The sequence below is a fragment of the Vitis vinifera genome, chromosome 11 (assembly GCF_030704535.1).
Source record: "Vitis vinifera cultivar Pinot Noir 40024 chromosome 11, ASM3070453v1".
Taxonomy (NCBI): Eukaryota; Viridiplantae; Streptophyta; class Magnoliopsida; order Vitales; family Vitaceae; genus Vitis; species Vitis vinifera.
Genome location: NC_081815.1, coordinates 4,904,855 through 4,932,728, shown reverse-complemented (window position 1 = coordinate 4,932,728; position 27,874 = coordinate 4,904,855). Strand labels below are relative to the sequence as shown.

Genomic DNA, 27,874 nt, shown 5'->3' with positions numbered 1-27,874 from the left:
GGTGGCAAGACTTTTAGAGGGGAAAGTTGCGGCCTTGACAAGTACCTGCGAACCTAATTACTATCACAAAAACAAAATTCGAAGATACAACCAATCGAAACTTAGCGTTGACAAATTATAATTTATGCGATGCCAATCAGATTCCACGCTACTTGTACAGTAAAAGTGTGATTTGAAGGCAAAAACAAATATTTGCCAAAAAAATAATTAATAATTAATGTGGTGAGTGGTGAGAAGCACCCATGGCCCATAATTCAAATACCATATCCCAAATACAAAAAGAATAAAGATTAAGCTAAATGGGAAGAAATAGTTTTCTACATTTCTATTTGCCCTAAAAGTGTCAATGTAGATTTAAAAAATATATATTATTTTAATAAAAATAGAGAAAATATTGCTCGTAGTAAAAGGAGCACTTAAACCGCCTCAAATATTCGTTGTTAGACTATAAACCCCCTCTTAAATTTTAGATTATTTTTAGTTCCTAAAAATTACTAAATAAATAAAAAAATATTAAGAAAATAAATTTTTTTATATTTAATTTTATTATTAAAAATATATATAATTAAAATTATTAAAAAAATTATATAATTTAAAATTAATTAATCTTTATATGGAGAGATTAAATAAAGAAATATTTGGTTAAAATAGATAAAATAATCCCAAATCGTGAATTTAATCCCTTCCATATTTTAATTTTTTTTTTAAATAACTCATTTTTTACATTAATATCATTTATAATTTCAAGTATTTATATATAATTTTTAAACAAAATATTATTTTTACAAGAAAATAACGAAAACATTTTATTAAAATAAGACAAAAAAAAAGAATTAAATTTCAAGAATTAGGTTTTAGGGACCCTCTTAATAAAAAACCCTTAAATAAAAATTAAATTTAAAATAATATACAAAAATAATTTATTAACTTTAAATCCATTTTTTATATTCTTTTATTTTTTTTTTCATTTATATTTTTCTTCAAACTTTCAACAACCAAACATAACCTTAAAAGTACCATATGTTTCCAAAAATAATTGTTAAAAATTAGTTTTAAAAAATGAGTTTTAATTATTTTTAAAACCAAAATTCTATTTAAGAATAAAAATATAAAAAATATTATATTTTATTTCATTTTTTATTGAGGTTATAAATATTTATTTGTAAATAAAAAGTTTTAAAAATATTTATCTATATTTTCAATTATTACTCATAAAGCCATATAAAAAAAATAAAAAAACCTAAAATGTATTTTAAAAAATATCATAGTTTTTGGACTTAAAATACTATTTTTTATTATTTAATGTGGGTTTTTAACGTTATTTCTGAGTTATTTCAAAATTTAAACTGCGGCAGTAGGCGCGTGGGAATAGAATATATCACCTGTATTCTTGTCCCATTCCATTTCAAAAAGTATACAGATTCGTATTACTTGTGAGAAGGAAAGAAATTAAGAAATTGTAGAAAAGTATGAGAGAGAAAGTCAGTAAATACCGTAAATACCCCCGAAAAGCCGGCCTTCGCCTGACAGCGTAACAGTATTTATGAGTCATAAGAAAACGACCGCCACAGCCCCATTCTTCCTCTCACCGCGTCACCCTCTGCCCGGCCGACCACACCGGAGGAGCTTCTGGAGAGAGACAGCTGCAGAGAGAAATCCATTGATTTCTGTGTATCCACCAGTTCCTTAGAGAGGGAGGAACAGAGAACAAAGGAGGGGAGAAGAAAAGGCGGTCTACTTTAGGGAGAGAGAGTGAAGAGTATCTTTGTATCTATCTCTTTGGCATATGGAATGGTTGAAGAAGAAGAATCTATCATTGGCTTTTCTCAGTTTAAGTGCACCGCACTAGTTCAAATCTCTGTCGTTGCTATAGATTGAATCCTTCTCCTTAATTCTTTGACCAGGGAAATGAAGTCCTGGCGTTTCTTTTATCGGTTTCTTCGGGTTTTCTTTATAGTCTTCGCCATGAATGGTACTTCTTGTTTCTCTTGTTTTGTTGATTCGTTCTTTGATTTTCTTTGTGTTTGGAGTTCTACCCTTGAAATTATGAACTGGGTATTTTGAATTTAGACTAATATTGACTTGGATTGATCTCAGAATTTTTTTGAATTTAACGGTTTTGTATCATTAAGATTAAACATAACTGTTTTACAATTGGGTATGTGTGTTTTTTCTTGATTTTCGTTTAATTCAATGCTAATTGGAGATTATATCGATTCTGGATCCATTTCCGTGCTGTTGGTTCTCACACCTCGGACTGCAGATTGATTTTATTGGGAAATGGTTGGCCTTTTTTTGGGTTATTATCTTCTCTGGATCATAGATGAATTTGAATATCTGTTTTTGAAATTTTTTTGCAAGAGGTGGTGATTGGTATTAGTTATTGTTCCGAAGATTTTGGATATGTGTTAGGAAATTTTGTGCAAGAAATTATGACTGATCTAGTGTGTCCAATGCTCTTACAGTCACTTTACTATTTCAGAAATTTTATTTGATGCATTGTTCATTTGCTTGCTTGATGATTCGTTCTTTTTTCCCCTGGAATCTTAGTAATTCGATTTGATTATGCGGAGGATTTGTTCTTTAACATTCTTTCCTTTGAACTCTCTTTTTTCCTTTTTCCACCTATCTTTGTAATTACTAATTTGGGGTTTCCTGATGCAGTGTTTAGATCTGTATGCTAAGTTGTATCAGATTTTACTATCCTCTGATGTGTGGCTTGCAATTTGGTCTCTCATCTGTTTATACCAAGCTTTGCAGAATAAAAATTAGCAAAAAATTGCTTTAATATGCTCACCTTAGGTTAAATTGTCTAAGTCCAATTGATTTTCTGGTTTTTCTGGCTTACTGGGATTTTGAAAGAATCATTGTGAATTCCTAGAAAATCAGAATCCTTATCCCATTATTGGGGAGCCAGAAAAATTTAATGCTGTCTGATCTCAAATTGACTATGGAATTTATGTATCTATGTATTTTTCTTTTTCTTTTTCTTTTTGTTGTTGTTTGTTGTTATCTACCTCTATACAAATGAAAGAATGGTTAATTGATATTTTTCCCTTTTACCAGGATCCTTGACAGTGCAAGCATTCACTGGAACCTATGGAATAAATTATGGGAGAATTGCAGATAACATCCCTTCACCTGATGAAGTTGTCACACTTCTCAGAGCATTAAAGATAAAGAATGTTCGAATTTACGATGCTGATCACAGTGTCCTCGAGGCTTTTAGTGGAACTGGCCTTGAAATAGTGGTTGGAGTTCCGAATGGAAACCTGAAAGATATGAATGCTTCTGAGGACCATGCCCTGAGTTGGGTTAAAGAAAATGTACAGTCATTCCTTCCTGATACACATATTCGGGGAATTGCTGTGGGAAATGAAGTTCTAGGGGGTGATCAAGAACTATGGGGAGTTCTTTTGGGTGCAGTAAAAAATGTTCATAAAGCCCTAGAAAAGTTTCACTTAACTGATCTAATTCAGGTTTCAACTGCACATTCACAGGCTGTTTTGTCAAATTCATATCCTCCCTCCTCATGTATTTTCAATCAGAATATTGTCCAATACATGAAGCCACTCCTGGAGTTCTTCTCAGAGATTCATTCTCCTTTCTGTTTGAATGCTTACCCCTTTCTTGACTATATGGGAGATCCAGCGAACATTGATATAAATTATGCCCTTTTCCAGTCAACGCAGGGTATTTATGATACAAAGGCTAAACTTCATTATGATAACATGCTTGATGCTCAGATTGATGCTGCCTATGCTGCTTTGGAAAATTCTGGATTTAAAAAGATGGAAGTTATAATTACAGAAACGGGCTGGGCTTCTCGTGGGGATGAAAATGAAGCTGCTGCCACCTCAACAAATGCAAGGACTTACAATTATAACCTGCGTAAAAGACTTGCCAAGAAGAAGGGAACCCCACTCAGGCCAAAAAATGTGGTGAAGGCATATATTTTTGCAGTTTTCAATGAGAATTTGAAGCCTGGTCCAACTTCTGAGAGGAACTTTGGACTGTTTAAAGCTGATGGGAGCATTTCATATGACATTGGGTTTAAAGGACTGAAATCTTCTGCAACTTCATCTATTTTGTCCTTGAAGGTATGAGGTTTCTTACCTCCTTGAAATATCAAATTTTGATGGCTAAGATCTTGGGGGTTGGTTTGGCCAATCTCGGGGGTTGGTTTGGCCATTGTGAATTCTTCTCGCATGAGATTGTAAAATTTTACAGGAGTGAAGAAAATGTCCTGTATGCTTCTTTGTCTTTATCTTCTATTGTAATGCCATGGCCTGGTGGCTTGTTCATTCTTTTATTTTACTGGTTAGATGAACAAATTTCATTGGGAAAAGGCTATCAGAAATATAAAGGCAAAAAGAATTCAAAAGTTTTGGCCAAACATAAAGCATTGATAAAATTAAGAAATAACCCTCCAAACTACCTTGGTTAGAGATATATAAGACTCATGTCTTAATGGAATACAAGGTAAGAGAGTTCAAAATCTTGTACTCTTTCTGAAGCCCTTACCAAAAGGGTGAAGGGGTGTGATTTTAGGGGACACTTATTTATTTTTTTGGGAGATTTTCACATCAACTTACCCCCCACAAAAAGGTTTGTGACCAAATACAATGCCATCTAATGTACCCCAACGAGGATAGGAAATATAGTTGCCTGCAAATGATGCAATAATGGCTGAGGTTGTCCATGATTCTGCATTCTCAGCATCAATGGATGAGATTGTCCATGATTCTGCATCTCATATAAGTATACTAAAGTTTATCAGATCATCTAAATTCTATTAATCTGATGCTCAATTGTCAAAATTCTATCTCAAATAGAAAGGCATGCAATCCTGCTAGTGAACTTAAAGATAGACTATTAAACTCTGTTTCTTTTTTATTTTTGTTTTGGAAGTTCCACATCATTTATTATCTGCCAATTAAGGACTTTACCTAAATGTATCTTCCCGAAAAGAATGCTGCCAATGAATCACTCAATGCTCCGATAAGGTTAGGGTTCTAGCAATTTTCTTCATCATACGCTAAGGAAGTTGATCATGTTCACATATCTTCTTTAATGCATCTGGACCCTTGTTCACAACCCCTTCCCATTTGGCTCTCAAACACAGCATAAACAAAGGGTTTTTATCTTATTAAACCACTAACTACTACCCATTAATAACTACACCATACTTTCAACTCCAGCATTTTTGTATGCACCTTCAAAACTATGAATTTGAAATCCTATCATTCATCACCGGATTCCCTCACTACAAGCAGATGAATCCCCAATTTCAACCCATCCAAAGAATACCTACATGGATTTCCTAGTATATGCACTTAAACAAGGGAATTGTGATATAAAAAATAAAAAAAATTAAAAAGAACACCTGAAGAAAGTTGGACCCCCTTCAACAAATCAATCTTGTCTACCTTTTCAATTTGCTTTTAAATTGCCCACTGCTAGATCTCAAACTGCATTTCCATAGGCAAAGCTCTTAATGGAGCCTTAAATTGACTATGGAGGGGCACAAATCTCCTAAGATTGAAATAGTTAGGAATATACATTATTTAGTTTCTTTCCCTATTTTTCTAAATAAGCAGAGTTTATAGGTTAAGCCACAATCCTAGTTACCTAAGCTTGATGGACAGGCATCTAGATATGCTAAGCCACTGGTGTGGACATGAATTGTACCTACAATGGGCAACTCTGATTATCACTAACATCTTCAATAAACAGTTGCCTTTTAAAAAAGAAAAAACCTGTCCTTGATATTTTCAAAATAGAGATACGGTCTGTGCCAATTTAGTGGCATACAAAACACTGATTTGGTTATATCTATCTATTTAGGAATCTGATCTTTGTTTTTTTTTTCTTTTCATCTCCATAAAAGGTTCATGAAAACATTTTTATGTCTTTATTTGAGAGTAACAAGGGTAATCCTCCCTCTTCTAGAAGTGTAATTTGAACAGATTATAATTTGTGGCATGATTGGGGAAGGATTGATCTAATTTAGATACATATACCACAAAATTGTATTTTTCTAAAGTGAATGATGAGATGCTGCTATGGTTTCAAGCATGACAGAATGGAACTTTTATTCTAGGGAAGTAGCTCCCCGGTGATCTATGCCAAAGTTGAGCTGTCTTCAAAATGATTTGGATGTTTAAAGAAATTCAAAACCTAAAGTTGAAAGAAAACGTGTATTTATATAATCATGTAATTATTTATTTGTTTATTCATTTATTACCTGATTAGGACACTATTTGAAATGTTATATCTTCAATGCTTGGTTCTTTACCTTTCCTATTGTGCAATATTACAGAAAATTCGAGCTCAAGATTGGTCTGCTTCTTACTCCTTGGTATTCACAGCCTGTGCTGCAGTGTTGCTTCTGTTTTTAAGATTGTGACAAAGCAAAGGCTTTGGGGCACCCTCTCTGTCATATTCAATGATATTGTTCCTTCCCTCTTAAAGAAGTTGGTCCAGTTTAGATCACACCTGTGCCTGCTTTCAATTCCAAACCAGCATACAGAGGCACTCATAGTTCCTAGATTTGGTACTATTTCAAGTCACTTGGCAATGTAACACCCCCAATATATCATTGATTTTTGTTGGCTTTTAGAGTACTTGCTTGAAATTGCTGATTTTTTAAATCTATTTGAGCAACATAAACACACACACACAAAAGCATTATTTTTCTTTTCCTATTTAAATTTCTCCACTTATTATTTCAGTCTGGGGTATTTATGCTTTCAAGGCTTTTATAGGTGGATTACCTGTGCTTACTTTTTATTCTAAATTAAAATATTTGTTTGGATTCTCTTACAACAGACAGCATTGTTGGAGAAGCAATTTGGTAAAGGGATTTGAAGTTAGTATCATCCTGCATGATATATCCCAAAGCATATTGCATGATGAAGGCAACATTTCCTAGCATCCAGTTGTGTGGGATAGGGCCTGGGTTAAGGCCCCATGGGGTGTTGAATAGCTAATTGCAAAATGAATTACTTCCATCAAACCTTTATCTGGATAAATGACTTAAAGCAATATAACTGCTCAAATCAAATCTTAAAACTAATGTAAATTGATTCTTTTGTTCACTTGTTTACATTTATTAATTTGCTTAAATGACATCAGAACTAAGCCATTCTGAATCATTCTTTTGACTAGAGATCATTCTTAAAGTTGGTTTCAGAACTTCACTAGTTGCTACAATCATGGTTATTAAAAATTTATGATACAAAGATACGATATATTTTTTTATAAAAATCTATACATGTCGTAACCCCTATCATATCTTAAGTGTATCTTACGTTACATATACAATATATGATACGATACAAGATATAATGATACAATAATACATACTGCTTTAACTATTTTTAAGAAAAATCAAATTCAAAATTTTTTTTCTTAAAAGAATTATTATATTAATTGTTTAAAATGTACAATAAGGTTAGAAATTGGTAATAAAAATCTATTTTCTTATTGTTAAAGGTCATGTTAGAAGTTAAGGAAATTTATTCTTATAATAAATATTAGAGAATTTCTATTTGAATGGTTTGAATTTTGACATTGAAAATAATGGTGATTGATGAATAAAAACTTTTATTTACCATATTAACAACTATGGTTACAATGCATTTTGATTCTTAGATGTTGGAAACTCATTTTCATTTTGGAACGTTTCTCTGCCATTTTTTTGGAAGTGATAATTAGATAGGTTTGAGGTTGGAGGAACTTTACTGTTAAAATGCATATAAGCTGTCATTCTTCTGTGATTCTGATTTTTTTTCCCTTGAAATGCTAATTGCATTTGGCATTTGGATACATTCTGTGCTTAGGATAAAACCAAGGTTCTCTAATTAACAGGTCAGTGATTGATGGGAAAACACATAGCCAAGTTGGTGCTTACGATATAGACAAAGAATTCAAGGGAGGGGTAAAGAAAAAACTGGCATACCTGGTAACAGATTTAGAGTCTCACACTGTCTCAGGCCTAAGAACATTCCTCTGTTATTTGGCAGTGACAAGTACCTTAGGCAAAATACAGTTGAGAAAGTGAAGTGAGCTCTGTCATTTAGTATTTGATACAGTAGAGTCAACAGATGGAAGGATAGGTGATGGTCTAAAAGGTGAACAAAGATAAACCATGTTCTATGAAAGATGACTCCAAATGTATTTTCTCACTATTGACGTTGTAGGGACCGTTTGAACATTCCCCTTGTCATTTAGTATTTGATACAGTAGAGTCAACTGTTCAAGGATTGGTGATGATCTAGAAGGTGAACTTAGATAAACCATGTTCCATGTAAGATGCCACCAAATATAATTCTCCCTCTTAACCTTGTAGAAACCAAAGGTCTCTGTTCTCTGTCTTAATTGCTCGTGGACATCCCTTGTGATGTCCAAAGAGCTGTGATGACATCCAAATCCAAATTACCATTTGAACTTGCTAACCTATATCAATATTCTGTATCATACTGAGGTGGGATTAGGTACTAACTATTCTTTTTCTAAAATTAAATGCATATATTCTATTGACTAAATTACATAAACGACGACTTTTCCTGAATTTATTACATTAAATGCTTGTTGAGGTGGTTTTCTGCAAGAAATATTCAAATCATCGTAGTGTGTTTTTATATCTTGGGTTAGTTAGAATTCATTGATAAATGATATGTCATTTGCTCTTTTAATTATGTATCACTAATGTCTTAACAAAGGGTTTAATTTCTTAGAAACCAAAGAGAACCCTTAGGGATGGGAGCAAAATCCTTTCTCCTTTTACTTGATTTGTGAGTCACTGGTGAGAACCTTGTGGCATGTTTTGTAGACGACTTAGTCACTCATTAAATCAACTGGACAGAGTTATCATCAGAAGAAAATGTAAACAAGGGAGATAATAACCCCTTGTTTTAAGGTTTCTTATTTTATATCTTTATTTCAAATGAAGAAAATCAAAGCTTTATAAGCAGAGAATTATTCAAGATGGACATATTGATGTCACTCTTGGAGAGTGCTCAATTTAATGATTCTCTTTCACTATTTGAAGAGCAGTTTTTCCAATTAGTAGTTCTATAACTGGTGCAGGCTAGTTAAACCTTAGCCTGGAAGAGCTCTCAATCGTTTCAGGTCTATAGGTTTTACTCAATTATATGATCATGTGAAATTTTAGTTTCTAAATGTTTGTTTTGTAGAAAATACATTCAGACAATGACATCTTAATTTCCATCATTGTCTTTTTTGTCAGACTTTAAGATATGAAATGAATCCTCATGTCCCTCAAACGTTTTAGATTCAAGTCAAATGGAGATTATGGAAGACAAGCATGCAAGTAGCAATTAAAAATGCTGAGGGTTGAATCTTTCTAGTCTCTAGAGAGAATTGTTGATATGTGAAAAAGATCAAACTGAACTGATAACAAATTTAAACTAACGATTCACAAACCATCAACAGCGACCATGGTTGCTTCCTAGAACCTGCACAATAGGGCACATGAATGTGAAAGAGAAACAAAAGGATTTAAGCCTTATTGAAGGAGATATATCGAGGTGAAATCTGTGAGTTTGAACTTTTTCCAGGAACTCTTGTTGGACAACAAACCAAGCTGTGGTGACTCAAACAGTGAAATTGTTGGATGCTACTCAAAAATGAATTGGGTTCTATAAACAGAACTTAGGAAACAATTTTAAGCTGTAAATTTCATTTTAGTTGTATTTAAGGTGTGGTATGCTGCCAAATTATAAATCATTGTATTCTTGAATTGATGCCTCTGGCCATTTCCATAACAATAAAAACTCTATTGGGTTTCCAATAACACATTACATTCAACATGGTAGTTCTATGAAGAAAAACTAAAAAGAGGTAGGTGGTGTTTGTTTTTTTACTTAATTCTAAATAGAACCTTAATGCTTAATAGTGTTAAATATTAGGTTGTTTGTTTTTGTAGTATTTTATTTCTATTAAGTATTAAAAAGTAAAAAAAATCAATATGTTATTTTTTCTATTTAGAAAAAGCTACATATTTTGGCTTTTTCTATTTAGTAAAAAGTTTATAATAAGTCATGAAAAAGTAGAAAAACAAACGATCTAAATTCTAAAACTAAATTGCTTTCAGTAAAAAGCCAAAAAAACAAACACCACCGTAGCTTTCTGCAAGATTGGCATTTCGATGACCCTGTCAAAAGAGGGAATTTTTTATTGCTTGGGCTTGTTATGTCTGACTAATAGATAAACAGAAGCAGGACAAAGCCAAAATCTTGGTAGACTTTCTTGAGATAATCTGCCGTCTCTTTTAAAAAAATGTCTTTTAAATTTATTCTGGATAATGGTGGAGACCAAGTCCCTTGGACGATGGTGGTGATGATATCAATACCATGCTGTGCCTTGAATTAGTCAAGAAATCATGCATCAAATATAGTAAAATGGGGATGTTTTAGGGGAGAGATTCTCATACAATATTGTTTGTTGCATATGTTTTTCACCAGAATAGCTAGGTGTTCTGCATCGAAGTTTGTATTGAAAAGATCTTGTCACCCCTATTGGGTATCAGAATTTAAAAGTATCGCTTTATTCTTGGATAACTGAAGGGAAATAATGCATTCTGATAGGCATCATCTTCAGTATAACTAATAGAAAAAAAGGTGTATTGATTCCTGATTTTGATATAATTGTTCTCTTGCCTGCAACTTTATGGAACATTTGGACCCAAAAAAACAGAGTTGTCTTTGGAAATCAACCTTCCAAGGGGAAAGGAAAATAAGTAAATGTCTCAAAGGTAAGCAATTGATGGACTAACGGATTCCAGAAGGAGTCAAGGTTCGTGGCAGGTTTGGTTGTGTTGGTGCTAGCTGTTCCATTCCCATGGAGAAACAAGAGAGTGTCTCTACGTTTTGTTGTGGCTCTAGGCATGTCATTCTGTTTAGTGTCTTCATCCATCTGCCTATAGTAAATGGCACCCTACAAATTACCAAGATCCCCATCTTTTTCTTCTCTACCAAAAAGGGGAAAAAGAAGACAGATTGCATCTAATTCTGTGCCATTGTTTTTGGGTTGTTGTCTCCCTAAGAAAATTTTGCCATAAATCATTTGTAAACACCTTTGTCACTCACAGAATATACTCTCAGTTGTTTCTCACGGAATCCTCTATATCTTTTAACCTAAAGTTACGTTAAATAAGAATTAGGGGGCCAAAATTTGACTTGACTTGTTCTTACGCGGAATAGTCTGAATGAGCTTATCTGCAGGCTGGGGTGGGGCCATGGAGGAGCAGTTTCATCGACTTGATATGCTGCTTCTGATGTCACTGTACTGCCACCATGGAAAGCAACTACCACCCAGCAGGCCATGATTTTCCACGCGGTTTCCTCCATGGATCAGAAGACCTTAAGATTTGACTTTCATGAGGAGTGGGTACCTCCTCTCTCTCTATATATATATATACGGATAAGGAAGTATGGAACAGAACTCAACATCCACCACAAACTAAGATAAAAGATGGCTGGAAGAGTGAATATGGTGCTGGTTGTTCTAGTAGCAGCATCAGTGCTTCATAGAACAGCTGCAGAAACATATGAAGTTGGAAACGAATTGTCCTGGCGCGTCCCTCCCAACACCACAGCATACTCCACCTGGGCTTCTGCTTATACCTTCCGCGTTGGTGACACTCTAGGTGAGCTTCTAAATAGAGGAAACTAGGAAACACTTTCCCCCTCCTCTCCGGTTTGGGAGTGATTTTGAGAGGGGTTAAAAATGTTTCATAATGCTTAAAAACGTTTTCTTACAAAAATTAGTGTTTTGAAAGTCGCTTTTACAAATCTGAAGAATCATTTAAGATGATTTTTGGACAACCGATTCCAAAAATTGTTTGTGTTATATAATTCATTATTAAAAATATTGTCAATATATATATATTTTAAGTTTAGCATTTTCTCTATAAGCGCTTCCGAGAGAAATCCAGTTTCAATAGTGATTCTAGAAAACGTTTATAATATTTCTAATATTTAAATTATAAAATTTTTTAAATATTAAAAATATTAGAAACGTTTCTTAAAATCATTGTCAAACGAATTCTAAGAGTGCGTTTAACAGTGATTTTATGAAGTGTTTTTAGTCTTTTTTAAAAACATTTCTTGAAATCACTATCAAATGCACTCTAAGAAAAACTAAAAGTGCTTTTTAAATTATATTTCTCTAAAAGTATTTTCTGAAAACACTGCCAAATTGATATTAATTTCTCTTCAATTATGCATTCATGGTTAGAAGGCAGCTTTAATGGAATCCATATTTCTTTGTTCTCATAATAATCCCTATGGATAACCGTATTTATCTTTGATGATCCTACTGTTTCATTCGCAGTCTTCAACTTCACAACCGGATCACATGATGTGGCCAAAGTCACCAAGGAAGCTTTTAATGCCTGTAACTCTTCCAGTCCACTCACCACGCTCTATACTGGCCCTGCAAACTACACGCTCAATTCTACAGGAGAGAATTATTTCTTCTGCACGGTGGGCAGCCACTGCAGCCAGGGACAAAAGCTTTCCATCTCCGTCTCTGCATCTTCTAGCGAATCCCCGGCATCACCTCCAGGCACCACCAGTACTCCTTCCCCGCCACCTCCTCCGAGCTCTGCCCCGTCTCTAGCTGCTGCCACCTTCTCTGTTATCTTCATGTCTATTGCCACAGGTATCCTGTGGTAGTTTAATTCTTAGTGCATACAGATGCGTTCTGTGTTCCACCACTATACTTCATGGTAGTTCAGACTTCATACCCCAGATGGTACTTGATTCATTTGTGATGCCTGTTATGGTTTTGATCTACATATATATAGATCAGTATGTAGAACAGTGTAGTTGTATCATTCTTCTTCATTTTTACTCCCCAGTTGCCATTTTCAAACATAATCACAATAAAGATCACTTTACAAAAGGCCTTTTCAGGTTCAATTTGAACCATCCATCCCCCCCATCCCAGGGCATCAAAATCATACTCAAGCAACGATAGTATTGGAGAATCTGGTCATAGGCTTACTCTGAACCATCTTTTGGTGGGACAAAACCTCATTGAGTCATTCATTTGATATGTTTTATATTTCTGCAAAACATATAGAATCATCCGCTTGGTGTGATCATAGCTGGTTTAACTTAATCAACACTTTTAGTTTAAAATTTATTGAAATATGATACAGTTAATATAATTTAATAATGAGAACTTTCTTAAATAATTCTTAAAATTTACAACCAAGCAAATAAGATGATCTTATATTGGTTCAATTATAATTGTGTCACAATAATGCGATAATTGAAAAAGGTCGGTAATGTGTTTGTTTAGCTTGACGATTTTGCTTCAAACATTACTCATTCAAAACTATTTCATTTCCTTAAAGACACATGCTTTATGATCGAGTTAAAGACTCTACAATTGAAGACTTGGGTAAATATTTTTCAACTTTGAATTTAAAATAAAACAAGTTGTTAATGCATTTTAGTTATAATTGAACTAAAAAGGTGAACAAACAATGATTGAAAGCAACTAGGAGTGATCAAACAAAGTTTGTTCTCATAAGGAGAAAAATGCACACAAGAAGCTCAAATTTTCAACATGGGACACTCAAGCTCTCTAAAGAGCTCAAGCATTACCTTAGAGAGCACCACACCCAAGTACCCCATGATTGCTCCTAAAAAATTTTGAAAGTTATGAAAAAAAAATCTATTTTTCTTTTAAAAAAATGTTTTTTTTCATGTGACAACTAAAAATTAGGATTTATATATAAAAACAAAATGGAAACATTTTTTCCATGGATCCTTGAAAAAAAGTAGAAGATTTATCACGACTTTACCCTAAGTTTGAAACTCTTAAGAAAAATCTTTCAATAGTGAACTTGAAAGTCTTTTTGAGTATGAAAGGTAAAGATTGACGATTCAAACCCCTAAGCTAGCATGAGGAAGTATCATGTTGCAAACATAAAGAATAAGTATAGGTTGCTACAAGCTAGAACTAGGCACAAGTTTATGGGGATTCGGTAGTCCTTAGACTAGGTAAATTTGTATACTCTTATTTTATATTTAACAAATCAATTTTGCAGTCAATAAATCCATGGTTTTTATATATGTGGAGGTTTTGGTTGAAACTATAGGTGGTTTTTCCTTGTCTATTTTGTGATTTATTATTCTTGATATGTTTGATATATTCTTAGATACCATTGGGCTAATTAATAATCATAGTTTAAGAAAATTGAGTTTGAAAATGTAAAATTTGGTTAAAAAATTTGGATTACCTATTCACCTTTTTCCCTAACCTCGTGAATCAATAACACATTTTTAAAAGTTATATATGAGTTAAATCACAATCATATTTGTTAATGTAATAGTTAGGTTAGTAATTTTGCTCCACAAATCACTAATGTAAAACTATTTAACTTCCATTAAGATTTATATGTTTAAAAAACAAGTTAAAAGCTCTATACTAAAAAGTTTAGGTAAGTACATTTCAAGATGAATTTGGGAAAAAAATAATGACAAAATTGAAAGTGAATTTTAGTTGTATCTAAGTTGAAAATGCAAGTAACATACGCTTAAAAGCAGTGGTAAGTGATTGATCAAACTTTAAGCATGAAAAAGAGGAAACCTCAATGGAGGCTCAAGCATCCAACAAGGGACACTCTAGTGTCCTAAGATGCTTAAGCACCCCATTTATTTTTTATTAGACATCTTTTTAAAACTTATGAAAAAAAAATGTGGTTTTTCTAAAATAAGGTATCCTAAGGTTACATGACTAATAAAGGAAATAGAGTTTAGATGTAAACTTTTCTCCTTAAAAAAATTAACTATCTATCATTACTCTATCCTAAATCCAAAGCTCTCAAAAGATCTTGAAAGTCCTCTTAGGTAGAAACACAATGTTAGTCTAAGATTTCTTAAAATTGATTTTGATGATAATAAAACGAAATATTATTTTTAGTCCCTTGTTTAAACCAAAAAAAATATTGAAAAATACAAAAATATTGATAGTCTGATTTTAAGGAAATATATAAAAAAAAAATTGAAAATATCATGTTAGAATAGAAATAGGATGCTAATACAACCTAAGTATACAATTGAAAAGGAGGTGATTTAGGTATTGGTCTCCTTTCACAAATTATGCAATTATGAATACAAAAGACAATTTAAGTAATAATATAATGCATAACAAAAATGAAACTAAGTAAATACCATTATATAATTATAAATGCGAGAGACAATGTAGGATCAAAGTCTACTTGAGATTAAATTTAAATCTTAAGACCAATTCACATCATGGAATTTGAACTATGGAAAATGAAATTAGTAAACCAATTAAATATGATGATTAATTTAGTTTTCAATTTTAAGCATTTACAGCCTACATCCATATTGTAGATTCATTAATAGTAAGATTAGACTCAATTAATCAATGATCAAGATCTTCCCAAGAATTACTAGTACATTGGTAAAAATCCTTTATACTTTATCTAAGGTAAACTAACACAAAATATTTATTTCTACCAATATAAGCCTAAAGACATAGTCAAACCAAACAATACTTATTGGGCTATTGTTACTCCTCATTTGGATTTTTTTACCTTCATGTTAACATTTTCAAATCACATCAAATTAGACAAACGTGATGAAGGACATTTCTTCACAAACCATGTTTGATTGTCAAGAAAATAAATGAAAAAATAAATAAATAAAAGAAAAGAAAACTAGACTTTTTTTAAGAAAAAAAATTAAAAACAAGAGCCTCACATTTCCCCCCTATAAACTACTTTGTCTAAACCCTAAAACAAAGCAAATATAGATAACATAATCCTAACAAAAATATGTAACACCTTCTAATTAGCCAATTATTTCAAAAATTACATCAAATTGTTCAAAAATATGAAAATGTTGTGAATTGAAATTGGCTAAAATGTTTAGAATTTATTTTGAATTGAAATGAAGCTTAAAGCAAAAGCAAACCCTAAATTTGAGATCCATAGTGCGTTTGAGATCTATTTTGAATTGGTAAGTGCTTTTGGAGAGCCAAAATATTGAGTCTTAAATTGACAAGGATAAGTTTGAAATAGTCTTGTAAATTTTGAGTTGGATTTCTACCCTTTTATGACTTACTTCTAATGATCATATCTCTCTCATTTCAACTCAAATTTACACACCATTATAAGTGTTAGTATAGATCCCTTCAAAAACCAATGGCTTTTCTTTTGTTTTTGGGACCACCTGCGGAAAGCTGGAAATCTCGTTTAGAGTGGGGGCTGACTTTGGAGATAAACAAGCAGCATGGGACGTGTGGGGGAGGATGTGACCATTGCCATGGCGGTGGTTGGAGCTTCAGAAGGTGATGGCAGGAGTAGTGGAACGGGTGGGAGCTGATAAGGGAAGATTGAGGTGATATCTAGAGAGAAGGAGAGAGCCTCAAAAAAAAAAAAAAAAAAAAACACCCAGCTAAAATTGAGAAACAAGAGGGAGTTTGAGGGGAAAAATGAGTGGGGATCATTTTGGAGATGAGATTAAGAGCTGGAAACCAGGCAAAGCAATGCTTGATGGGAGTTGCCCGGGTACAATTACTAAAGCTTCATGTTCTCCTATCTTCATATTGTTTCCTTTTGGTTTCTACATATTATTTTGTTGACTGAATCTGAATATCAGAAACCATCATGTTATTGTTGAGCCTGAGATTGTTTTTATGCTTCCACTGTTTAGGTTAGGTTCTGGTTTCTTTGTCTCTGTTTTATACCAGATTTCCAGCATTTAGAGGTATTATTTACATTCCTATTTTGGACCCCATTTTGAGATTTCTATACATCAGCTCTCAAGTTCATTGGTAACTCATGAAGTGAAGCTTCACTTGTTGACCCGGTGATTTATGTTTATGTCTTGTTTCTATGGTTGTTATTTTTGCTGTGATTTTCCTCTGTTCCTGTTGACTGTCCATGGTGTGCATCAAGTGGTGCACTTCCACCTAGGGTTGCTCTGATCTGTTGGATAACATACCATTAATTCGAGGAGCTGTGAAAAGAAAGGAAAGTTGAATTAGTAGCAAAATGCTTTGAGAAGGCTAGTTAGAGCTGGGTTGAAGTTACAAGGCATGTAAGCTACTTCATGTCTAGGAATCATTACATGGCAATAAAATCAATGGAAGACTTTTGGTGGGCCATCTTTGGGCATACATGCCCATATTCCTTTTTGGACCCTTTAAGCTCACACGTTTCCAAATTTAATTTTTTTTTAATTTTAAAATGTCATTTTCAAATATTTCAATTTCCTAATTTAATTTTTTAAAATTCTATATTCAAAATTTGATTTTCTAAAATTCCATTCTCAAATTTTTTTTTTTAAGATTCCAGTTTTCGAAATTTAATTTTCCGAAGTTCCATTCTCAAAATATTTTTTTAAGATTCCAATTTTTGAAATTTAATTTTTCGAAATTCCATTCTCAAAATAATTTTCCAAGATTCTAGTCTTCAAAATTTAATTATTATTTTCGTTATTATTATTATTCTATTTATTTATTTATTTTAAAAATTCTATCATTAAACAATTTTTCAAAATTCATATCTCCAAATTTAATTTCCAATTTCCAAAATTCTAATTTTCATATTTATTTATTTAATCATTATTATTTTCGTTATTATTATTATTTTATTTATTTATTTATTTTTAAAAATTCCATCTTTAGATAATTCTTCAAAATTCCGATTTCTAAATTTAGTTCTCAATTTCTGAAATTCCAATTTTCCAGATTCCGAACTTAATTTCCAATTTCAAAATTCCAATTCTCACAATTATTTATTTATTATTATTATCATTTTATTTATTTATTTTTAAAAATTCCACATTCAAATAATTTCTAAGATTCCAATTTTTATAATTTAATTTTCATAGTTTCTACTTCTCAAATAATTTTCAGAATTTTAAATTTTTTCAAATTTAATCTCCAAAATTCCAATTCTTAAGTTTAATTTTCAAAACTCTAATTCTCAAATAATTTGCTAATTTCTCTCAAGTTTAATTTCCAAAGTTCCAATTCCTTAGTTTAATTTTCAAAACTTTAATTCTCAAACAATTTTAAAATTTTTAATTTCTTTCAAATTTAATTTTCAAAATTCCAATTCTTAAATTTAATTCCTAAGACTTCAATTTTCAAATAATTTTCGAGACTCTAATTTTTAAATAGATTTCAACAATCCAGTTTTCTCTCAAAGAGTTTTAATTTCACTCTGGTTTCCAAATAACCTTCTGTTTCTCTTGATTCTACATAAGTAAGAAAGAATTCTTCATAATTCCGAAATAATGAAATTTGTCAGACCAACTCATGCAAGATAAATTGGGCTTTGGTAGGAGGCCCAACATCAAAGAAGTTTTACTCAAAATAAAAATGAACTTGAGTGAAATGTCATGTGTGCCATAAGTGATTTCATATTCTGTTTGGTAGTGCATGTGATATATTTTACGTTCATTCTTATGCACTAACCTCATTTCATGATAGCGCATTGTTCGCTTGCTGCCAAGGTACACATCCGTTCTCACTCTGACCATTCTCTACGCTTTGTTTTGGCTCCCAGTGTATGATCATATTTTGATATCCACGTTTAATCAACTAATTGTCACACGTGCTTCATTTTATTAGTAGAGACCCGTTTTTAGGGACTTAGAGGGGTGCTACGGTTTTTATCGTACCTTCTCAATAAGTAACATGACCCTTGAGCCCCGATTTGGTTTTTCGCAGACCATCTTTTCCAAATAAGGAGTCACACTTAGGGTTTTCTTTCTTATTTTGTTTACCCTTTAAAAATAAAATAAAAATAAGTGGCAACTCCAAGTCATTTTCTTAATAAATAAATCATTTTTCAAATAAAAAGCAAGTTCGCCATCAAGTTGGAACACATCGTGCAAAATACGGGGTCCACAATTAGGTTTTGACTTCTTAATCTTTGAAACCATATATACCAAAAATCACCAAAATATCATGGGAGCTGACACCTAGAATTTAATTCCAACTCTTGACTATTATTTTAGCTTGAGCCACCTTGCTTCCTAGAGCTTGATTATTGTTCCAAATCTCTCTAACGTGATCGTATACTCTCTCATGTTTATCCATGGTCTTCATTACTTATTTTTTAGGCTCATACCATAATCCTTATGCCTTGGCTTGGATTCATCTCATCTTTTATGAGCTTTAAGTCTCTCTCTTGATTATTTGACTCATTCCTCTACCTTGGTTTATGAATCTTAATTTATTTGTTTGCATTTTCTTTATCCCTTTATCCTACAATTAAACTCAAAATAGACATATATTCATGGCTAGGGTACTAGTATTACTAAATTAAGTTGGATATTTTGAGTCTTAAGTATCATATAATCATGTAATTTTTATGCCTTTGGAGCATATATTTAGGCTCCAAATAGTCAACTAGTCACACCGGAAGGAAAGCCTCAAAATTGGGAAAGTGGTAATATCTAGTACTAGTTGAGAAATTGGTTAACCGATTGGTCCACTAGTTGAACAATTGATTTTAGAAATATTGGTCCAAATGTCAGTCATATTAAGAGTCTGTTTAATAATGATTTTAGAAAACAATAACAATTAACATTCGTGTCAATGTAAGTGTGTACCAATAGATATTATATAATCATGGAAAAAAACAAAGTAGGTATAATTTGGAGTCCAACCGGATAAGGAAAATATGCACCAAATTAATAATGTAACAACTTGATATTGTATAATATATAGTTGTGTATAAATATTTAAACTTTGATCAGTCAGTTCAGTCAAATAGTTTTTGTATGCCCATACTGTATACGAAATGACCTAATCTATTTAACCCATATAAAGTTTTAAATTTTATATATTTTAAAAAAGAATTCATTTTTAATTATAAATATCTTATATATAATTAAAAAGGTTAAATAATTAAACTAGTTAAAGTAAAATGTTATATGTTTTAAAAATTATTTTTTATAATTAAAAATAAATAAAATTGTAAACAAATGTAAAATTAAAATTTTAATTTATCTTCTATTTTATAAACTCATTATAATTAAAATTAAAATTATTAAATTAATTAAGATTTAGAAAAAATATATATTAAAATTTAAAAACAATTAAAAATTATTTTCAAAAAGAAAATTTGAGACCATTTGGATTTTTTTTTTTTTTTTAAATTTCTATTGCTAGTTTGAGAAAAAAAATTCTTAAAAAGTGGTAGTTACAAAACTATTGACAAATTTATGGTATTTTTTGTCACCTCGGAAAGTGTCTTCAAGAGAGACTTTCCATAATTTTCATATTAATGAAACATGTTAAAAAATTGAATTTTTATTAAAGGTGTCCCCTCAAGAAATACTTTTTATAATTTCATAAAATTGAATTTATTCTAAAGATGTCTCTCGAAGAAACATTTTTCCATAACTTTTTTATCAATCATACATATTAAAAAATTGAATTAATACTAAAAGTATCTCTTCTTCATAATTTTTTTATCAGTCATACATATTAAAAAATTAAATTTATACTAAAAGTGTGACTTGAAGAGACATATTCCACAATTTTCATATCAGTTGTATAGTGAAGAAAAAAAATTGAATTTATACTAAGAGACATATTTTACAATTCTACAAAATCGCATTTATATTAAAAGTGTCTTTTGAATAAACATCTTCCTCAATTTTTATATCAATCACATGGTGAAAAAAAAAAATTATACTAAAGGTATTTTTTTAAGAGACATTCTCTATATTCCACAAAATTAAATTTAAACTAAAGGTTTTTCTTGAATAAACATTTTTCATAATTTTCATATCAACCATACAATAAATAAATAAATGAATAAATTATATTAAAGGTGTCTCTTGAAAAGACATATTCCACAATTTTTATATCCATCACACAATAAATAAAAAAATTATACTAAACATATTTATTCAAAAGATATTTTCTATAATTCTACAAAATTAAATTTATAGTAAAAGTATCTCTCAAAAAATATCTTTCATAATTTCAAGAGACACCCTTTATAATTTCTCCATGTGAAAATCTAGTATGGCACAAAGTTTTCATAAAATTGAAATTATTTTCCAATATACTATATTTAAAATAAAATATATATATTTAAAGTAAAACCCTTAAATAGTGATGCAAATTAGCAAAGAAGTAATAGTTTCAACATAAAATAATAAATTGAATGCGTCAAAAAGACTTCAACTCAAACATGAAGATGAAATTTAATAAATAGATTAACCTAAGAGTTAAAACACACGGCCCCTTATCTTTAGGAGTCAAAGTAACACATTGTGGAATAAGATGTCGACAGGGGAAGGAAAATAACATATTGTGGAATAAGATGTCGATAGGAGAAGGAAAATAACAGATTGTGGAAGAAGATGTCGTGCACGGCCCGGATAATAACAAGCCAATTTCCAACATCAAAAGTAAGCGTCATATTCCCTTTCAGACTTTCAGTGCCGCTTTTCACATGATTTCAAATTATCGACTTAGAAATTTGAGGTTTCTTGCAAAAATGTTTAATCACACGAAAATGGTTTAACACCTACCTAAGAATCATTCAAATGTTCTGATTTTCCAAGGTAGCCGGATTCCTTGATTTTTGAGCACCCTACTTGCCTGACTTAAATGTTCATTTTCTTTGTTTTATTTTGAGTTATTCTTGCTCACCTTAATTGCAGGCCCATTTGTGTCACTACCAAGCTTCAATTAAAATTAATTCCTCCTAATATTTTAGGACTGGCTCGATAACTGTTTTCGAAAATAGTTTTTTAGAACAGTTTTTTAAAACTATTATTTGATGTTTTGTAAAACAAAGTCATTTAAAAAACTTAAAATGTTGTTAATTTGTTTTGAATATCTTTAAATATGTTTTATAAATAATTTTTATATCTAATATTTTATTTTTAATTATTTTATATGTTTGTATAATTATTTTTTTAAACAATCTTTAAAAAAAAACAAGTTAAAACAACAAAAAACAAGTAGAAAATAGTTTTTAAGTATTAAACGTATTTTTATGATTTTTTATTTTAAAAAACAAAAAACTATTATTGAAAATAGTTATCAAACAAACCCTTAATTTTATTTTATTTTTAGGTGTGACTCACCTACTCCACCACTAACACCTCTTGATTAATTAAATACAAAGATTATAGTATAAGAAAATGGGCTAATAATACAAATTCAAGTCAATCTTCATTGAATTTACAGATTTTAATTTGTTTGTTTTTTTGTTTTTCAAACTTTGGCTTGGTAATCATACCCCTTTAATATTTTTTTTTTTATAGAAACCCATTTTATTTTCCATCAATTTTTTTTATGGAAAATCACTTTATTTTAATGACACACGGCTCTTTGTACCATAAGGTTTAGGGTTTTGGTGGAAATAAAGGGAGAGTCCCCATTGGAGATAGGCCATGGCCATCAGTTGTATTAAAGTCAATATGTCTCGTATTTTCTCGTGACAGAAGAATCAGTGAAGCTTACACCCAGTTGATATATAATTGGGAGTAAAAATAGACCAATTTATTGGGAGTAAAATATTTTGATGTAAAGAAGACCTTCGAGAAGTTCTAATAAAATATGAGATAATGTGGGGGTTCCACACGCAAATAGAACTTTCCCTGAAGTCCAAAAATACTCAAGACTCTTGAGACGGATGCAATTTCTGGCCGTCCATACTGGAAATTGAAGCTGAAGTATAGTAGGAAATTCTGTAGAACAGAGCAGGGCCACCCAAGATACATATTCTTCCCCCATTTTTCTAGCTCTATAAAAGGGACAGAAGCCAACTCCTCTTTCACTCCTCTGTTTCAAATTTCAATACAAATAAATACAAAACCCCAGAATAATACAAAGATATGACTACAAAGATCAGAGCAGCCCTTGTGGTGGTGGCACTGGCTGCACTCTTACACACTGCAGTGGTGGTGGCACAGACTACTCATGTTGTTGGTGATAGCTTGGGGTGGCTGGTGCCTCCCGGCGGCCCCATCGCCTACGCCACCTGGGCTGATACCCAGACTTTTGTGGTTGGCGACATATTGGGTAACACTTTGATTGAAAGCTAATAAATTCTATATGGGTGTTTGATTTTTTTGGGGGCTTATGTGATACTCTGGTTTTTGAATTCAGTGTTCAATTTCACTACTGGAGAACAAGATGTAGCTAGAGTTAGCAAGGAAGGTTTCGATTCCTGCAACTCCACCAACCCAATCTCCCTCAAAACAACTGGTCCGGCCAACTTTACTTTGGACACGGTGGGGGATTACTATTTCATTGGCACTATGGACAGGCACTGCCCATTGGGACAAAAGCTAGCCATTAAGGTGATTGATTCTTCTGCAGGGCCCAGTCCTCCTCCTTCTCCACGCTCGCCGGTGACCTACACTGTAGGAGACATATTGGGTTGGGTCGTCCCTCCTCTTGGTGAAGTTGCCTACTCTACTTGGGCTTACAACAAGATCTTCATCGTCGGCGACAGTCTCGGTAAGAAACCAGAAATAACACCTCTTCTCCCTCTCCTTTTCTCTCTCTTTCTCATGGTTTTTCTTTCTCCGTTTTGGTGCAGTTTTCAACTTCATCAACGGAACACAGGACGTAGCGGTGGTGACAAAGGAGGCTTACGACTCCTGCAACACCAGCAGCACCATCACCGTCTATGCCACCAGTCCAACGACAATCACTCTCACCACCACCGGCATGCACTACTTCTCTTCCACCTACGAGCTCCACTGCGGCTTAGGTCAAAAGCTAGCCATTAACGTCATCGCCAAAAGCACCACCCCATCTCCGTCAGGCGCAGCCACTCCACCATCCAGCTCCGTCGGCGCTTCTCCCAGTGCAGGTGGACCCACAGCTCCTCCCCCATCCAGTTCAGCCCCGTCCCGGATCGTCGCCGGAGCTATCGCTTTGTTATCTATTGCCGTAGCTTTCCTGCACTAAATTCTAGCATTTACTCATTTTTCTACGTTGTTGAAATTTATATACCATGACTTTGTCTTTCAAGAAAAATATAATTACTCTCCCATTCAACTAATACCATAAGCTCTGTTTACAATACAAGTCCTCTTCAATTTTGACTAGTAGTGTTCAAGATTTTGGAAAAATGCCATAATGTACAACATTTTAATAAAAGAAAAAATGCAAAAATAAATAAAAATATCATTGTTATTAAAATGATAAAATATTGATTTGTGCTCAAAATCAAAATAAAATTAGAAAACCAATTTTAGAAAATTATAATATATCATTATCTACTAAAAAAATATAGAGGAAATTATAAATACATCTTCCTAGACTCTCTTTGCATTCACCCTATTTTGTCATCCACTTAAAAACTTACAAACTTTTAAATATATGTACCCCACAATTTTGAAAAACCCAAAACATTCTTCTCATTATTCTCTCCCTAAACTCTTTTTCTTTTATCTTTCAACTCATTGCTTTTCAACTACAAATCATCTAGTTTGAAGTTTATTTGATATTAGAAAACTATTGTAGTTATGTTCCTAGCTAATTTCATGTTTTTTTTTTTATATGAATATAACTAATTTTGTATTTTATAAAAATTATTGAAAAGACAATTAGAAAAAATATAAGTGTAATTTATAAGTGAGAAATCGTGAAAACCTCCCATGTAAATGGAGTAAAAAAATAAAAAAACTCAAACTCGTGGTGTCCAATCCTAGAAGATTGGACATAACTAAGATTTTGACATAAAATGAGATGTTTGATTCTCAAAGGTCAAACATAACTGAGATGTTCAATCCTTGAACATCAAAGATAACTAAGATGTCTAGTCCAAAAAGATCTGACATAAGTGAGATGCTCGATCCTTGAAAATCAAACATAATTGAGATGTCTGGTTCTCCCAATCCTTCAACTCCAAACATCTCAGCTATGTTGGATCCTTGAGTGTCTTGTTGGATCGAACTTTTTTTTTTTTATTGAAGGGTAAGTTGGGGATTTCACCAAGAAACATTTATGTTTTAAAAGTTTTTATTAAAAGACGAGACCTAAAGGAAGTTCAGGGATGCATTTATAAACTCTCTGAAAAGGAGAGATAGATAAAATATTTTTTAAAACTCTAGGTAGGATAAAAGTTGAATGGATGAAAAAATAATTATATGAAGTGGGGTACTCTGTCTTTCTATATTTTAAATTTTATATCAACTTTTCTAGCCTTTTATTGTTATAACCATTATGTTAAAAATATTAAAATGAGTTTAAAAGGGTAAGTTAAAATATCAAACAAATATAAAGATTAAATAAAAAAGAAGAATAAATATATAAAAAAATAACAGTTTTGCATTTATGGAGATATTATTTTAATTCAAAAAGGATAATATATTTTTGGAGATAATTAGGGAAGTTGATGGAAAATATTACCGGTAAAATTAATAACCAAACACCGACTTTAAGCACTAAATTAAACTAATGACAACCAAATTCCATTCACACATCCTAAAAAAAAAATTTCTAATTTTTTAAATTAAGATTATATAGAAATAGAAAAAGCGAAAAGACACGTGCCGAGTCAACTGTAAAAGTCAAAAATAGATGGTGCGTTCTAACGCGGCAATCAGTACTTGTGGAAAGTCCCAATTCTCGGCTGCCAAACACGAATCGGCCTATTCCTGGTATAGGGCCCAGCCAGCCATCATCCAACCTCATTCGTTGTAACAACGGCAGTCTTGGTCGTCCATGTGCTCTCCATCCAACGGCCAGATCTACAAAGACTCGGGCCAGCCTTGGCGCTATTTATATGGATTGGAGACAGGTCCATTTTTCCATCAATCTTGAGCTCTTCTTCCTCGGCCAAAAACAGAGACAGTTCCGAGAGAGGGGGCGACCTGAGATTTCAGAGAACACAAGGCAACAATGGCGAGAAGATTCAGTACTGTTGTTTTTGCAGTGATGGTGGTGGCAGCTCTGGTACAGAGCTCGAAGGCCGAGACACACGAGGTGGGTGATGACCTGAAGTGGACAGTCCCTTCAAACGGTTCTGTCGCTTACCAGAACTGGGCCGCCGGCGAGACATTCCTTGTCGGAGACGTTCTCGGTACACAAACAAACTCATTTATGCTTTTCTCTTTCTTATATAAAAGAAGTGGTGGATTGTATTGATTTGATTTGTTTTGTTTTGTTTTGTTTTGTGTTTTGGGTTGTAGAATTTGAATTTACTACTGGGGCACATGATGTGGCGAAGGTTACCAAGACTGCCTTCGATGCCTGCAATTCCACGAATCCCATCTCCCATAAAACCACAGGTCCTGCAAACTTCACTCTTGATACTTCCGGTGAGCATTATTTCATCTGCACCGTGGGCACCCACTGTAGCTTGGGTCAGAAGCTGGCCGTCAACGTCTCTGCTGCCAGAGCTGAGACTGAGTTCATCGTCGGAGACTCTTTGGGTTGGACTGTTCCTTCGGGCGGTGCCGTTACTTACCAGAACTGGGCTGCGAACAAGACCTTCGTGGTGGGAGACAGTCTGAGTAAGTTGACGGAAAAATCTAACTTGGAAGCTGGATAACCCTTCAAACGCTGTAGCGATTAAGAAATTTCTCCGGCTGACATATTCTCTGTTTGTATGTTTTGCAGAATTCAATTTCACAACCGGAGCACATGATGTTGCCGAAGTTACAAAGGCGGCGTTCACTGCCTGCAATGGCACAAACCCCATCTCCCATGAAACCGAAGGCCCTGCAGATATCGATCTTGACACCGCCGGTGAACACTATTTCATCTGCACCGTCGGTAGCCACTGCTCCCTCGGCCAGAAGTTGGCCATTAACGTCACTACCAACTCTTCCACAAGTCCAACCACCCCACCCTCCAGCTCCACCACTCCCACATCACCGTCCCCCTCAGGTGGTCCATCACAATCCCCTTCAGGTTCTACCACCCCTCCTTCACCAGGCTCTGCTCCCTCTTTCTCCGTCGCCGGTTTATCTGCTACCCTCTTGTCCGTTGCAGCTGCATTGTTGTATTAGATGATTCTACGATAAAAGAAAAACAGGGCTTGCTAGCTAGCGTGATTCATTTTGATGTGATTTTTCAGAGAGAATAAGACTGTTTTTTTTTTCCATGTTTCAGCTACTGTTTGTGATTCATGTATCATTATCTTCAATATAAAATATTAAATTCATACTCCATACTTTCAAATTTCCTTCTTCACTCTTCCATCACTCCTTGTCTGGTTTCAAAAGTCCTTGACGACTGCCCGATTTGAACACGTCGACAAAACCACCATTCTCATCTACAATGACTGAATGGATCTTGAAAAGGTGGACCATTTTCCTCCGATTCCTTAAATTCATGCGCAGGCGTAGGGCCACTTGTAAGTTGTACCTCCCTTCATGAACTGACAATGTAAAACCGAGAAATAGTGGCCGTGGCCGCGGCTGCATCACTATGACGACCTAGTTAGGCAAATTAAATTCTCAACCACTATAAATTTCACATAATTTTTTTTTTATATTATATAAATATGAATTCAATTTTAAAATATAAGACATCCTTTCAACTCGTTTTAACACTATATAAATATAAACGCCTTTTTATATGGTAAGTTCGGAGATCACGACACATTAAAAGACAAATTTCAAATTTGAAAATAATTGATAACCAAATATTTTTCTATAAAACCCTTTCTCTCTCAATCATCGAATGTATGAAAGAACTAAATTTCAAAATTTACTAGAATGAATTCCATTCTTGAGCCAAATCCCATCTTAAATCTAAAATATTTTTTGGAAGACTCGTACGTCTTTGTCCAAAGCACGGAAAGCAAACGAATAAAAAAGTGGGCACGTGGAAAGGAGTGAAGACAACGTGTGTGAGT

General features: G+C 32.8%; 4 protein-coding genes across 4 annotated transcripts; all 4 read left to right on the top strand.

Moving 5' to 3' along the window:
- The first annotated feature begins 1,438 nt into the window (after window positions 1-1,438).
- Window positions 1,439-6,621, top strand: LOC100262905 (glucan endo-1,3-beta-glucosidase 11). The gene is made up of 3 exons (XM_002282236.5): window positions 1,439-1,972; window positions 3,067-4,100; window positions 6,323-6,621. The coding sequence occupies exons 1-3, from the start codon at window positions 1,909-1,911 to the stop codon at window positions 6,407-6,409; spliced, it is 1,185 nt and encodes a 394-aa protein (XP_002282272.1). The 5' UTR covers window positions 1,439-1,908; the 3' UTR covers window positions 6,410-6,621.
- A 4,767-nt stretch (window positions 6,622-11,388) lies between these two features.
- LOC100264621 (umecyanin) lies at window positions 11,389-12,943 on the top strand. The gene is made up of 2 exons (XM_002285273.5): window positions 11,389-11,674; window positions 12,361-12,943. The coding sequence occupies exons 1-2, from the start codon at window positions 11,500-11,502 to the stop codon at window positions 12,702-12,704; spliced, it is 519 nt and encodes a 172-aa protein (XP_002285309.1). The 5' UTR covers window positions 11,389-11,499; the 3' UTR covers window positions 12,705-12,943.
- Window positions 12,944-22,629: 9,686 nt separating this feature from the next.
- On the top strand, window positions 22,630-24,090 carry LOC100268054 (blue copper protein). Its single transcript, XM_002282226.5, has 3 exons — window positions 22,630-23,076; window positions 23,164-23,517; window positions 23,600-24,090. The coding sequence occupies exons 1-3, from the start codon at window positions 22,890-22,892 to the stop codon at window positions 23,971-23,973; spliced, it is 915 nt and encodes a 304-aa protein (XP_002282262.3). The 5' UTR covers window positions 22,630-22,889; the 3' UTR covers window positions 23,974-24,090.
- A 1,428-nt stretch (window positions 24,091-25,518) lies between these two features.
- On the top strand, window positions 25,519-27,195 carry LOC100242337 (blue copper protein). The gene is made up of 3 exons (XM_002285268.4): window positions 25,519-26,092; window positions 26,202-26,525; window positions 26,632-27,195. Exons 1-3 carry the CDS (start codon window positions 25,912-25,914, stop codon window positions 27,021-27,023), a joined length of 897 nt encoding a protein of 298 aa, XP_002285304.1. The 5' UTR covers window positions 25,519-25,911; the 3' UTR covers window positions 27,024-27,195.
- The last annotated feature ends 679 nt before the right edge of the window (window positions 27,196-27,874 follow it).

What these genes read in the sequence shown, in the direction of transcription:
- LOC100262905 (XM_002282236.5), top strand. Translation starts at nt 1,909, where the DNA reads ATGAAGTCCTGGCGTTTCTTTTATCGGTTTCTTCGGGTTTTCTTTATA. An exon ending in TATAGTCTTCGCCATGAATG is followed by an intron (nt 1,973 to 3,066) that starts GTACTTCTTGTT and finishes CCCTTTTACCAG; the next exon opens with GATCCTTGACAGTGCAAGCA. An exon ending in CATCTATTTTGTCCTTGAAG is followed by an intron (nt 4,101 to 6,322) that starts GTATGAGGTTTC and finishes GCAATATTACAG; the next exon opens with AAAATTCGAGCTCAAGATTG.
- LOC100264621 (XM_002285273.5), top strand. Translation starts at nt 11,500, where the DNA reads ATGGCTGGAAGAGTGAATATGGTGCTGGTTGTTCTAGTAGCAGCATCA. An exon ending in CCGCGTTGGTGACACTCTAG is followed by an intron (nt 11,675 to 12,360) that starts GTGAGCTTCTAA and finishes TTTCATTCGCAG; the next exon opens with TCTTCAACTTCACAACCGGA.
- LOC100268054 (XM_002282226.5), top strand. Translation starts at nt 22,890, where the DNA reads ATGACTACAAAGATCAGAGCAGCCCTTGTGGTGGTGGCACTGGCTGCA. An exon ending in TGTGGTTGGCGACATATTGG is followed by an intron (nt 23,077 to 23,163) that starts GTAACACTTTGA and finishes TTTTGAATTCAG; the next exon opens with TGTTCAATTTCACTACTGGA. An exon ending in CATCGTCGGCGACAGTCTCG is followed by an intron (nt 23,518 to 23,599) that starts GTAAGAAACCAG and finishes GTTTTGGTGCAG; the next exon opens with TTTTCAACTTCATCAACGGA.
- LOC100242337 (XM_002285268.4), top strand. Translation starts at nt 25,912, where the DNA reads ATGGCGAGAAGATTCAGTACTGTTGTTTTTGCAGTGATGGTGGTGGCA. An exon ending in CCTTGTCGGAGACGTTCTCG is followed by an intron (nt 26,093 to 26,201) that starts GTACACAAACAA and finishes TTTGGGTTGTAG; the next exon opens with AATTTGAATTTACTACTGGG. An exon ending in CGTGGTGGGAGACAGTCTGA is followed by an intron (nt 26,526 to 26,631) that starts GTAAGTTGACGG and finishes TATGTTTTGCAG; the next exon opens with AATTCAATTTCACAACCGGA.